A 14,012-nucleotide genomic window follows, 5' to 3' on the forward strand; every position below is an offset into this window, starting at 1 on the left:
TGTTCTGCTCATTCTGTCATTTTATTACCCAATTATCCATTACATTTTCCAATCACTTTACATAACCAACCATTTTCATCGTTGTCACACTATTGTAAACCACATCAGCAAGTTAATACATAAAGCTTTGCATTTCAAAAAACTAGACACTTTAGTAACAATATTACAAAGGTTTTAGCTTCAAAAATAACTGAAAATGAAAAAAATAAACTTTTAAAGAATTAGCATCATAAAATTAATTTATTCCAAGTAAAAATACAAAATAATATTATGACATTGACCAGATATGAAAGTCCCTCCCAGAAACAACTCTATTAATGATTGAGAAAGCACTCCTTAAAGAAAATACGAAATAAAATGAAAAATATGTAAATATGTTTAATTTTTTTCTTAGCAAAAAATCTTTCTAAAAATAACAATGAAAATTTGTCTCAGTACAAAGGCTACATTACTATTGAAAAAATACCAGCATGAAGAAAAGGTACATATTTGACAGTAGAAAAATGATTTCAGTGAATCACAATGTCTAAAGTTTGCAATGAAAATAAATCTGCAATAAAGATTTATGCCTTTTTTCTTTTCTTTTTTTTTCTATTTTTTATACAAACAGTACAAACAGTATTGCACATAACAACAAATAGTCGAGGTTAGGTTATAGCCTTCAAAAAATCGACTAGTTCAAGTGTCACATCAAGGAAAGGCCACAGCAGGCCCTGTGATACTCAGGGGCTCCCCAGTCAAGCTGCAGGTCAGAACACCTCTGTGTGTTAAAAAATAATTCTTTTTTGAAGGACCCTCTCTTTTAATATAACATTAACAACTTGGGGGCACATTTATTTACAAAACAAAAGGGAACATGTTATAATTTAATAAACTAAAAAAGTTCTCTTTAAAAAAATACAAACAGAAGAACTCTTTCACAATCCTGGTCAGTCGTGCACAATCAACGCTTGATTATAAATATACAAATTAAGGGAAAGTCGTTTCCACCATCTATTCACAACTTTCAGCACCAAATGGAGTTTCGCTTTTGGAACCTGTTCTTCACAACAATGGTTTTTTGCCTTCACGTTAGCTTTATGCTGTACAATCTCCCAGCTTGGTTTTTTTTTTTTTATCTCAGTGTTATTTTAGTACATGAAAGAGGGGTGCTTCTTCAAAACATTTTGCTTCTTTCACATAATTAGGTAGATTTCTGTAGGTTAGATATGATCTTTAATATTATAGTTATAAAGCTCTAACTTCTTCATTTTCAAAAAACACAAATAAGCATGAAAAAAATAAAGTTACCCATCTGTTAAATCATTTTTCTTGCAGAATTAAATTAATATATATTTTTCTGAATAAACTTACTTAGAAAATATCATTTTCTTTCCTATATTTCAAAATTGAGGTATTGCAAAAGATCATGTCAGTCAGAAAGCATGCCTTTTTCCTTAAAAACAAACAAACAAAAAAATCTTCAGCCAACTTTTGAAAACTGTCTAGAATACAAAAAGTAGTAGTGCATAACAAAATTTCTTGTACAGATGAAAAAAACCACAAACATAGAAAAAAAACAAACAGAAAACCACAGCTGGGCTGGAAAAAAGCAATTATTACCAAAAAGCCCAGAGGTAACCTCAAAAGGGGAGAATTCTAATAAGCATTTTTAATCCAGTAAAAAACTATTTTGTTTTTCCTTTTTGAAAACAAACTATAGTTTGAGAGCTGGTAATTGCAACTAAACACTGGAGAAACAGAACAAAACAAAAACAAGCAATATTAACTTAAGACAGTACACGGACATCACAGCACATAAAACAGCGACTTGAATCTATTCTGCAGTGTCATATCCAGTCAGATTGTCCCCAGAATTCCAAAACATAGGAAGAAGATTAAAAAAAAGATCTACATAGTCTCACAATCATTGTGTGTGTTTATATATTACTATCTGCAGCCCAAGAGTGAATGCTAAAAATGTCCATGGCAGTCCCAGCAGGTCTTCATTCTATTCAAGCTTTACAGGATAAACCCAGGGAATTAAGTAGTTAATTTCTCACCCAGACAACCAACCCTGCCCAGGCCATCTTAGTTTGCACAGACATTTCTTTAGCATCACCATCTCGCAACTTTCTTAAAATGTGCCTAGTTTGTCAATCTGACAACTTATCTCTATATACTGTATATATTCCTAGTGTTTGTAAGCTAAGATGAGCTCTTTGGTTTTCTGGACAAGGTCTGAAGCTATGTAAAATGGTGCAAGCACTAGGAGATTGTAACTAAGAGCTCATGTGTTAGTTAATAATATACCAGTTAGGAACTGTCAAGTTCGTTAATGTCTGACACAGAGGCTTTAAACAGTTAAGTTTGATCACAGTTAGACATAATCACTTTACTATATAAAATAAATTGCACAATATATAACAGAGCACCGCAAAGTACTTCATCTACCATCCACGAATTTGCTTTAAGAATATCCTACACCTAGCTTTTATATTGGTTGTAATATAGGCCATTCTGTATGGGCTCTTCCTAATTTCAGAAGCATTCCATTTATTGAGGCATGCCTTCCTCCAGTCAATTACCAATTCTTTGAATGAAAAATCTTTTAAAAAAAATCAGTATTTTATAGCTTATATAGATTCTTAATTTGTGCATTGTGGGAAGGTTTTATACTAGACATTGGATATAAAATTTATTGCATGCAGCAACCTGATTAAGTAAACATGCAGTCAGAAATAGTGACCTTCCGTTGAAGCTTTCTCAAGTCTCTTCTGATCTCCTTCCGGCAGCTGATTCTATCCCTAAATCACAAAAGTGTGTTGTTGGGTTTTTTTTTAAATTGATACTTTAGCCTGAATAGAGTATTATGGTATTAATAATACCACTTTAATAGCAGCAAAAGCTATTGCAGCATAAATTTACATAACACTAAAAGATCTAACTAAAATCCTTAGCAAAACAAAAATCAAACATGAAGGAAAAATAAAGATTCAGCTTATGAGGTATCCTTACATGTCAAAATAGAGAGCAACTAAAGGCTTATTTTCATTAAGGGTTATCCTTACTCTAAATGACCCCAACTAATGACTGCTGAATTGTTGTGAAGTTTTTGCTACATCTGCCACCTACTCCCGAGCATTACCTTTGGTAAGTCTTCTCCTAGGGGCAACTCTCTAAGTTTCTGAAAATAAGTGCATGCTCCAGTTCAAAAACAATCAGAACAACAACACAACAACAAAAAATCACAGACGTCAACCTGGTGGCCGCAGATGAGAATGGCAGTCTACGTACTGTCACGAGTGACAAATCAGGTGTAAGAAATGAAGGTACCAAGCAGACAAAGGTGTGAATCAAAGTGCAAATCAGTACCGTTATACACTCTGCAATTCTGCATTATACTGGACACTGAGTTCAGTAATATGACTGTAAATAATAATAATAAAAAGACCCATTTCTTCTTTAAAAATCGAGAACGAATGCACAGATTTCCAGAACACTGTAAGCCCTGAGGCAGTGCCCTCTCTTTTCCCTCCTTGTTATCTACTCCAGTACTTGTGGCTGGGTCTGTCCTGGGCTCAGCTCCAGCGGAACGGGACATGGCGAGGGCGGTCACCTCCCTCCTTCACCAGCGGTTTGTGGAACTCTCGCCCGGCGCGGGAGTGGATGCTTGCCCAGCAGTACTCGCAGTAATACTGCAGACAGGTGACGTTGGCACAGAAGAACGGGGCAAACTTTCCACCGCAGCGCGTGCCCTGGCACTCATCGCACATCTGATCATCCAGCACGTATGGCTTCACTTCCACCTGGACCCAAAGAGGAAAGACAGGAAAACAGCTTTAGCAAAGCCGCCTCGTGTTTCTTCCTTTTGAGAGTCAACAGTATAGCTTAATGATGCAGCTCAGTCAGACGCCGCTTCGAACTCAGCTAGGGCTGAATGGTAGCTGAGCACGGGCTTCGGAAGCTGCTGCTTGCTTTACTAGTCGTGTGCTTGTAGGTAAATTCTTAACCTCTCTGTGCTTCTGTTGGCTCCATCTGTATATCTGTAAAGTGGGTATAACATTTATACACACACGTATTTATATATCTGTAAAATGGGTATAACAGTGTCTCCCTCACAGGGCGCTGCGGAGGATTGAGAGGCAGCGATGAGAAAGCACACGAGCTGAACAAGGCGGGACAAGGGAGAGCGTTCCAGGGAGAGGAACCAGCTAGGCCGCAGGCGGGAAGCAGGGCACACACTTGGGGAACGGATTGGCAGGAGCCAGGCCACAGGCAGAGTCACAGCGAGGCCGGCAGGGCAGGCTGAAGGGCGACGCACTGTGAGGCTCCGGGCTTCGGTGTTTTAACAACAAGGCCTCAGAAGACCAGCATCCCAGCACTGTAGACAGCGGGCCGGAGGGAAAGGGGGCGCCTAGTGAGACGTTAGACGCTACCGTAGTAATTGTGGCTTTTCCGTTTTTTGGACTTTAATGATTTAATGTCCCCCCAAGACTGCAAGCTTCAATGGAGGAGAACTTTTCATCACAGCCCTTCAGGGGGCATTTTATAATCTAAATGAAGCTACACTGTGTTATGTGAAAACCAAAAGCAAGAATGAGCAAAAGGTAGCACAGTTTTCCCCTGTCCTCTTCCCAGAACCTCAGAAAAGGAACGTCATTAATGTTTTCATCTCGAATGTTAGAAATGAGCAGGAAGGTGGCAGGTCAGCGATCAGGCTCCTCCCCAAACCGACCTCCAGAGACACCCCAGGGAAGAGTAGCCACTGTGGCCGCTGGGGCTGTGCGGTCTGTGACCTGAGCTACGTGCCTGACGACTCAAGCTGCCTCTGGATGCCGCCAGGAGGTTCCGGCAGGGCACGGGGTGGGCTGCACAGGAGGCGCAGCAGGGAGGCCAACGTCGGGGGAGCAGGAAAGGTGGGGACGCTGAGGATCAGACCCTCGACTTTCCTGGTTCTCCTTCCCTTCCGAAAGCCCTTTTGCTGGCCTCCTCGAGAGTTCTATCTCCAGCCACAAGCTCTAGTCTGCAGGCCCCTCGGCCAGCTAGAGATTTCTACTTGGAAGATCGGAGAAGACCTGTATCAGCTCTTGGTTGCTCAGGGGGAAAATGTCTCTGCTCTGGCCCTAGTTCCCTTCTTCCTGTTTCTCCCTTCCCAACTTGACAAGTTAGCGAGTGGGCTTCAAAAGAAATCTCTCACATTCATCTCTGCATCATAATCACAACTGTAGTGGCTTTGTATCATCTGCCTGGGTTCAAATCCAGGCCACATTATTAGCTGTGCAACCTTAGGCAAGTTTCTTAGCCACTCTGATCCTCTGTTTCCTCATCTGTACACTGGGGGGAAGAGTTCATACTTTATAGCGTTCCCATGAGGATTAAATGAGTTAAATCACACAAAGCACAGAGAACGGCAGCAGGCACGTCAAAAGCACTAAGCACAGTTATCCTTCCTACTGCTTCCTCTCTAGTGTAGACTGTCACAACTTGCGTCTGGATGTGTTCACTATCGATGGCCTCCAAGCTCCGCGACTTCCCTGGTTCGATTCTCCCATGTACATGCTGACGTTTCAATAATCTCCTTTCACAAGGTTCCTCTCCTGGTCAGATTCTCCACCGCCCACGGGATCAAGCCCAGCTGCCTCGGTAGGAGAGGGGACCCTCCGTCTCCAACAACTCAAATACAAGCAAGAGCCTTCATGGTCTGCCCCGATCTCTCTCCCGACTCGGCCTCAACTTAAACTCTGCCTAGTCTCTATTTTTACTGCACTTTCTTCCCACTTTAAATGCTCAGCCCACTCAACAATTTCATGTATCCAATGAGGCCCAGTCTATCTTTTTCTTTCTTAACATAAAATTAACCACTTTAAAGTGAACAATTCCGTGGCATTTAATACATTTACAATGTTGTACAACCACCGTCTCTATCTAGTTCCAAAACATTTTCATCGCCCTCAAAGAAACCCTGTGCGACTAAGCAGTTATTCCCTTCCCTCTCTCCCCAGCCCCTGGCAACAACCAATCGCATTCTGTCGCTATGGATTTACCTATTCTGGATATTTTATATAAGCGGAATCATATAATATATGAGCTTTTGTGTCTGGCTTCTTTCACTTATCATGTTTTGAGGTTCAATCATGTTATAGCATGCAGCAGTATTTCATTCCTTTTTAGGACTGAATAACATTCCATTATACATGTATGCATATGTGTGTATATATACCACACTTTTTTAATCCATTCATTCATTGATGGACAATTAGGTTGTTTCCACCTTTTGGTAGGTGTGAATAGTGCTGCTATGAATATGTGTGTAGGCATATTTGTTTGAATACCTGTTTTCAATTCTGTTGAGTATACACCTAAGAGCAGAATTGCTGAGGCACAAGGCAATTCTATGCTTAACTCTTTGAAGAACTACCAAATTGTTTTCCTCAGTGGCTGTACCATTTTACATTCCCAGCAGCAATGTACCAGAGTTCCAATTTCTCTATACATTCACCAACACTTGCTGTGTTCCATTTTTGTGATTACAGCCATCTTAGTAGGCGTGAAGAAGTGTCTTGTGGTGGTTTTGATTTGCATTCCCTACTGACTAATAACATGGAGTATCTTTTCATGTACTTGTTGGCATTTGTAGATCTTTGGAGAAATGTCTATTCAAGTCCTTTGCCCATTTTTTAACTGGATTGTCTTTTTGTTGTTGAGTCGTTTATGCTAGATACTAGACTTTTATCAAACATACGATTTGCAAGTCATTTCTCCTATTTTTGTGGGTTGTGTTTCACTTTCTTAATAACATCCTTTGATGCACAAAAGTTTTTAATTTTGGTGAAATACAATTTATCTATTTTCTTCTTTTGTTGCTCCTCCTTTTGATGTCATATTTAAGAATCCACTGCCAAATCCAAGGTCACAAAGATTTACCCTAATATTTTCTTCTAAGAATTTTATGGTGTTAGCACCTATATTTAGGTCGATTGATTTCGAGTTAATTTTGTATACAGTGTGAGGCAAGGGTCCAACCTCATTCTTTTACACGTGGATATCCAGTTGCCCCAGCACCATTTGTTGAAGAGATTATTCTTTACCCTTTCAATGGTGTTGAAAACCCTGTCGAAAATCAATTAGAGGCCCAGCTTTCCTTAATTATTTCAGTCCCACAGGGATCTATTCCCTCCTCCTTTGAACTTAATACTCCGTATTGTTCCTCTGACATTCCCCGTCGGTAGTCCTGTCCTGGTCAGCATTGCTCCACAGCTTCAAGCAACTTGAGGACAGAATCCCGCAGCAAGACAGGACCGTGGCAGATCCGGGTAAGACTGTGGTCTGCAGAGATCTGAGCTCCTGGGGTAAGGGAGCTATAGGCTTGTGAGAGTGTATCTAACTGGCCTGATATTCCTGCATCTGAAGGCCAAGAAGGAGCCCAAATGGTGGAACGAATTCCCTCTGCCCCAAGACTGGAGGACGGCTGGCTGAGGCAGGGCACGGAGGGAAACGGCAGCAGCCTGCTTTCCCAGCTCCAGTCTACGAGCTGAGGGCTGCTTTGCTTCCACCACCAGGCAGATGTCTACGCTCAGGGTGCTCCAGCAACCAGATCTGAGCCTCAGTAAGCCTAGAAAAGGGGATCCAGCAGTCAGAGAGAGGGCTGGTCTGAAGAAAGAGAATTCACACTCAGTAAGAGAAAGCTGCTGGATGAAAAAGACAACAGCCGTGTATAATATATACCATTTATAAATATGAAAAGAGCACTTAAGGAGATTCAACTCTATCACAAAGAAGATTTTCTGGTAATATTTTTTTTAAAAAAGGTTGCTCTTGTTCAGGTGTAAAAATGGTCTTGCGGTCATGTGGAGTTCTCTTCCCCTCCAGTTTCCTTCGTTTTTAAGAGCTTTAGTTAATTTTTCAAATTGAACTTAAAGTCACAAAAAAATAACCATTTTAAAATGAATAATCTAGGGGCATTTAATACATTCACAATGTGTAACCACCACCTCTATCTAGTTCCAAAACATTTTGATCACCCCAAAAGGAAAACTCTTACTCCCAGCTTTATTTTTTTAAACTCTTTTTTAGAGATACATACTAAGTTATTTAACTGAATTATTTCAGGATGAAATGACATGATGTCTGGGATCTGTTTCAGAATAATCTGAGGTGAGGGTGGGAAAGTGGGTAGAGGTATAGATGAAACAAAATTGGTCAAAGTTGATAATTATTGAAACTGGACGACAGGAACACTGTATGTTGATAATTGTTGTAAATGGATGATGGGGTTCATTACACTGTTCTCTATACTTTTGCATGTATTCAAAGTTTTTTATTACTAAGAAGTTAAAAAATCTAAGCCGTGGCATTTTGACTAATTAAGCTATCAGATGAATTGAAGAGAGGATATAACCACTGTTGAGATCCAGTTCAGTGGCATTTCAAAGCTCTGGAAAAAAACAATTTGAAAAGTAAAGAGTAAGAAGAAAGAAAAGAAATTTTAGAATAGATCCAGGAGAACCTAATATTAGAGTAACAAAAGTTCCAGAAGCAGAAAAAAACGGAGGAAAAGTAATCACTTGACAGGAGTCCTGAAACTGCAAATCAAAGATACCACCGGGTCCAGTCTGGACTGATGAGAAAAAACCACACCACCAGGCACATCTTAGTAAAATCATGAGCTAAAATTTCTGAACTCTAAAGGTAAAGAGAAAATTTTACATGCTTCCAAGTGAAAAAACCTAGTTACTGTCTCCTACAAAGGAAAGGAAGAAACAAACTGGCATCAGACTTATCTGCACACTGGAAGATGGAACACCGAGGAATACTGTCTATTAGGCTCAGAGAAAAAGACACAATCCCCAAATCCTGCAGCATCTAGTCAAGATATTTCTCTGTCAAGAAGACTTGTAAGAAAAGTAGTAGCTTTATGCTATTGTAGCAATAAAAATGGAGAAAATATCCTATTCACAATTGTAACAAAAATTATAAATTAGTCGGAATGAACCAAACCATAAAGACACAGGACCTATATGGAAAAAGAATTAAAAATAAAAAAAAGAAAGTAACTAAAAAAAAACACACACCAACTAGGTCTGTATGTACAAATTAAGGGCAAGGCAGACCTTCTTAATAAGGACTAGAAACCTAGAAGCTTCCGAAGAAAATAAATATATTAGACTATGTAAAAATAAAATATGCTTAAACGGCAAAGATACCATGAGAAAAGTCAACAGGCAAATGACAGATTTGCAAAAAAAAAAAAAAAAAAAAAATGCAGATTATTATTTATACTATACTTAAATGGCAAGAAAAAGACATACAACATAGTGAAAAAACAGGTAGAGGATAATTCACATAAGAATCCACAGGCAATCCACATAAAAAGATAGACACATTTATTAGCAGTCAGGAAAAAGAAAATTAATATCAGTTTATTCTCATCAGACCAGCAAACATTTAAAAGAAGTGATAACTATTTCTTATCAATTGCTGACAGAAATGTTAATTGCTACAACATTTTTAAAAAGCAAACTAGCAAACTCTTAAAATTAAAAATACCTATACTCTTTGATCCAAGAATCCCACTGTTGATTGTTGTTAATGCTGTAATCCCAACACTTGGAAATATAACCATCAGATGTGAGGACACATGTAAAGTATATTTATTGCAGAATTACCCAGAGTGGCCAAAAACTGGAAACAAAGTAAATGTCCACCTATAGGGAAATGGTTGAATAAAATGTGGTACATCTACCCCCATGGAATATCATGCAGTCACCAAAAAGACTGAATTAGTGCTCCACCAGTTGATTTGAAAGGATTTCCACAACATGGGGATGTTAAATTCAAGCGGAACGATGGTCATGAACACCTACCACAAACTGTAAAACAACAGACAAACAAATTAAGGTCATGTAATACATTCGTGCTGATATACGAAAATGCAGAATGTCTATTCAGGCTTCCAGCTGAGCTTCACAACAAAGCTCCTTACTGGCTGAGGGGTTTTGAGGGATTGAGTCAATACAGTGCTCAGGAGGTCTGCCACGAAGCTCCATCATGACCGTCTCCAGGCCAGAGGTACACAGCGATGCCTTATTTAATCAGCCTTCTCAGTGAATAACAGATTCCTCCTAAGTTACGCTTCCAGAGAGCAGAAATTTTTCCTTTTCAATGGAAATCTTTCTAAAATGTACTATTTATTCTGCCTTCTCTTAATCATGGGACATTATGAATGTCTTTTATAGTAGTGCCAGGTAATACAATGCCGGGGACAGTTTTCACTTTTCCTGTCACTTCAAAATCTGTCTTCTATCACTTTGAATAATACCTTTCAATGACCCTTTATAAATTTACAACTTCCAATCGGACTGAAAAGCTAGATAATCAAGTTTGCTAAGACTTGCCATTAAATGCCAGTCAGTAAGACTCTGAATAAAGCCAAAAAAAGAAAAGGATGTGACTTTTGGATTGCTCCTGTGCTCTCAGAGGCCCTTCCTGACAGCTTCCAGGGGGCTGCCTTCCAGATGGGGAAGAGTGCTATTGCCACGAAGCCACTCCAGCACCCGCATGCAGGGTGCTGGTCCAAAGAGCAGAGGCTTGTCCCACAGACAAGACACACACGATGACTCAAAATCATCCAAAACACAGAGGTGCAAGTTGGCGACCACAACCTCTCAAAAGGCAACAGTTAAGAGTGTCTCTGACAATTTATATCAACAAAGAGAAGCAGCTGCATGAAGGACGTGGGAGCTGGCTGCCCCTGCACTAAGGAAGGGTGATTATTTTGGCTCAAATGGATTCACTTATTTGACTAATATTTATGGAGCACTTATACCTTGTAAGCCACTACATTAAAAACTGAAATACAATAGAGAACAAGATATAGTTCTTTCCTAAGATAATTCATGGTCTACGTGAGAGTTTCTTAAAGGTATTCCCAAAGTTTGTAGTTTTCGCCATATCCTAATGCCATCTGTACTATGACTTGATGTTTTACTTGACTATCTAGATTAATTCTATTTTTCCCCATACACAGATATACAGCTATGAAAATAAAAATGGGTTTCTCTGTTAACCATCTAAATCACCTGAAGTATCATTAAGCTCTGACACTTTCGAGACACCAACCTACTGGGATCACATCGCTGATCTATGCTACCATTAAAGTCCAAACACCAGAACCCTATGCAGAGCCAATCATATCACCAAGCTGACCCTCTAATTCAAAGAGATTTGCAGGCAAGGAGATGAAAACTTCCTACAGAGAGACACTTAAATTCCTACCATATACCAAATGGAGATGACCATGCCCAAAGATGGTGAGGAACATGTGAAACTTATTGATGAGCTGGTAACCAATAAGGATAAGGAGGACTGATGTGGAACCCTGCATAAGTGGCTGTAAGAAGATGGATAAAGGGAATAACATATTTAGAATGATATCAACAAGAGAAAGCCATACTTTCACAACCTGACCTCGGTGCTGACATTGTTTTGTTTCTAACAAGCTAGAGAAAATATTTCTGTCTGCAGTTATTTTGGTACCAGTCAATAAAATGACCTCCCAAAGTAAATAAAGCAATGACTAAAGAGCTCTTGGTGGCAGAGAGGAGATACCTAGGGAGATCATAAACTATTCACAGGTCCAGAATTCCCTCTCCTTAGACCTGAGAAGTTGTAGTAATGAGGAGGGAGGCATTAGCCAAGATCAGGCTTAGTTTGAATTATGTGCTAAAGGTCATATTAAGGACAGCCAAAAACTGGTCCCTGAGGCCGGCCCCATGGCCAAGTGGTTAAATTCGCATGCTCCACTTTGGTGGCCCAGGGTTTTGCTGGTTCAGATCCGGGGTGTGGACCTAGCACCGCTCATCAGGCCATGCTGAGGCGGCGTCCCACATAGCACAACCAGAAGGACTACAATTAGAGTATGTAACTATGTACTGGGGGGCTTTGGGGAGAAGAAGAAAAGAAGATTGGGGGTCAGCCCATGGCGCAGTGGTTAAGTTCGCACATTCCACTTCAGAGACCTGGGGTTCGCCAGTTCGGATCCTGGGTGCGGACGTGGCACCGCTTGGCAAGCCATGCTGTGGCAGGTGTCCCACATACAAAGTAGAGGAAGATGGGCACAGATGTTAGCTCAGGGCCAGTCTTCCTCAACAAAAAGAGGAGGATTGGAGGCAGTTAGTTCAGGGCTAATCTTCCTCAAAAAAAAAAAAAAGAAGATTGGCAACAGGTGTTAGCCCAGGGCCACAAGACTGGTCCCTGCTGCAATCCCCCCTTTGGTGATAGGAAAAACCAAATTAAGCCTGTCAGATACCTAGCCATCCCGAGGCAGGCAAGGCATGCCTACAGGCAGACGAGATCCGAGTAGAAGCAATAACTTCAGACAACGGAGTCAGAGTGGACAAACTGGAGACAGAGGCCAAGTGAAGCGGTCTAATTTAACAGGGGAAATGTAAACCTTGCCAGAACTCAGGGAGGCCACTGATCATCCGGGGGAAGATGCTTCCTGGAAAAACCAGTTTATTTTGTGTGCTCCAAACTTTTAAATATAATGTGCTCCTAATCGTCTTGGCAGGTGTCATAGAGTACATCTATCCAGGCCTAAAAACCACAGTAATCTCATTACCATTCCCACTGAACACTGTGTCTTTACAGTTGCTAATGCAGGTCCTCCACCGGCAGACAATATTAAGAATGTTTAAACATAAATTTTTAGTTTTTCAATTGACTATGAGCTGGAATCCTGCTGTTTAGAATGCAGATGACAGATGCCTAGGAAATTAAAGTAGCAACGTGAAAATAGCTTTTCCTTAGCAACAAAGTTATCCACAACCTTCCAGATACAGCAAATTCACGGTTATTAACTTTAGCAGCAATCTGGGGTAGATTAAAAAAAAAACATAGGGGAAATGGTTTGAATTTTATTTTTCTTTTTACCTCTCAAAGGACGGGATTTACCATTTTTCATATTTTCCCAAAGTGCTAGGGGAAGGAAGATTTTAAAATCACCCTTGTGCCTTTCCCACAGTTCAGAGTGTGCTTACGTGTGCTAATGTTGACACATCTGTGATATGTTTATAGAGTACAGAGAGATCTGTGAGTGCTCTGTTTGGCCTTAAGGTAACTTTTTCACAAAACAAAGAAGGGCCGACTGACAACATCCTGCACAATCCATAGATCCACCCCCTACTCTGGTTCCCTTGCATGGTGCTTGGGAGTGGGGCTGGAGGTGAGGATGTAAACCAGCCCCAAACCAAGCTCTAGTAGCAGAAGAGTGCATCATGTGGAGAATCAAGAGTAAGAAAATCATGAAATATCTGTGAAATGCCTAACTGCCATGGCAGCACCCCCCACCCAGGGTGTAGGAGTGCAGAGCACCTGGCTCTATCCATTAACTCGCTATATCACAACCTTCCAGGCCTCAGTTTCTCCTACCCTATGAGAGGTTTAGACCAGCTCTTCCAAGTAAGAATAAGCACTCACCAGAAATTGCTAATTGACTGATACTCCCTGGCTTCTGGGGTTAAAGAACTTGAATCATGTCCCACTAAGAATACTACTTAAAAAAATGGTGATGGTCTTTTCCCCATCAGTAATCTCATAAACAGCCTCTATACTCAGATATGAGCAAGAAAGAACATTTAACAACTCTAAAGTGTTTTCACATTAAAAATGATCACAATTCCAAGAGAGAAGGCATGACAAGAGAGAACTGGACAGGAGAGATCAGGGGTCAAGACTAGGAAGGACAGACAAGACAAAAAAGGGTCAACACTATTCAGAAAAGAGGATATCTTTCCCTCTTTCTTTAGGTGACCCAAACTCCATTTAAAAACTATTTCTAGTCAAAGGCTCTGTGACTCCTTGTGCTTTAAAATAAGCCTAGGTAGGATTAGTTTAGATAAGACTTGAACTTGCTTCTGGGTGTTGCTTCCTCTCAAAGGGTCAAATCAAACATAGCTATAGCTACAGCTAGGAAGAAATCACGCCAGATCAAGGCGGGCCAGTGACAGCAAAATAAATGTCTGGGTTGTGGG

The 14,012-nt window shown here is 40.3% G+C and overlaps 1 protein-coding gene across 6 annotated transcripts in view; it reads right to left on the reverse strand.

Annotated features, from left to right (window-relative positions):
• Positions 1–14,012, reverse strand: part of CPEB3 (cytoplasmic polyadenylation element binding protein 3) — a 179,833-nt gene continuing 165,821 nt past the window's right edge. For all 6 annotated transcript variants that reach the window (XM_046652654.1, XM_046652652.1, XM_046652657.1 and 3 more), the window contains exon 10: positions 1–3,788. In XM_046652654.1, the coding sequence (XP_046508610.1) occupies positions 3,561–3,788 (228 nt within the window). In that variant the 3' untranslated portion in view covers positions 1–3,560. The remainder of the gene's footprint in view (positions 3,789–14,012) is intronic.

Source organism: Equus quagga, chromosome 2 (genome assembly GCF_021613505.1).
Source record: "Equus quagga isolate Etosha38 chromosome 2, UCLA_HA_Equagga_1.0, whole genome shotgun sequence".
Classification (NCBI taxonomy): domain Eukaryota; kingdom Metazoa; phylum Chordata; class Mammalia; order Perissodactyla; family Equidae; genus Equus; species Equus quagga.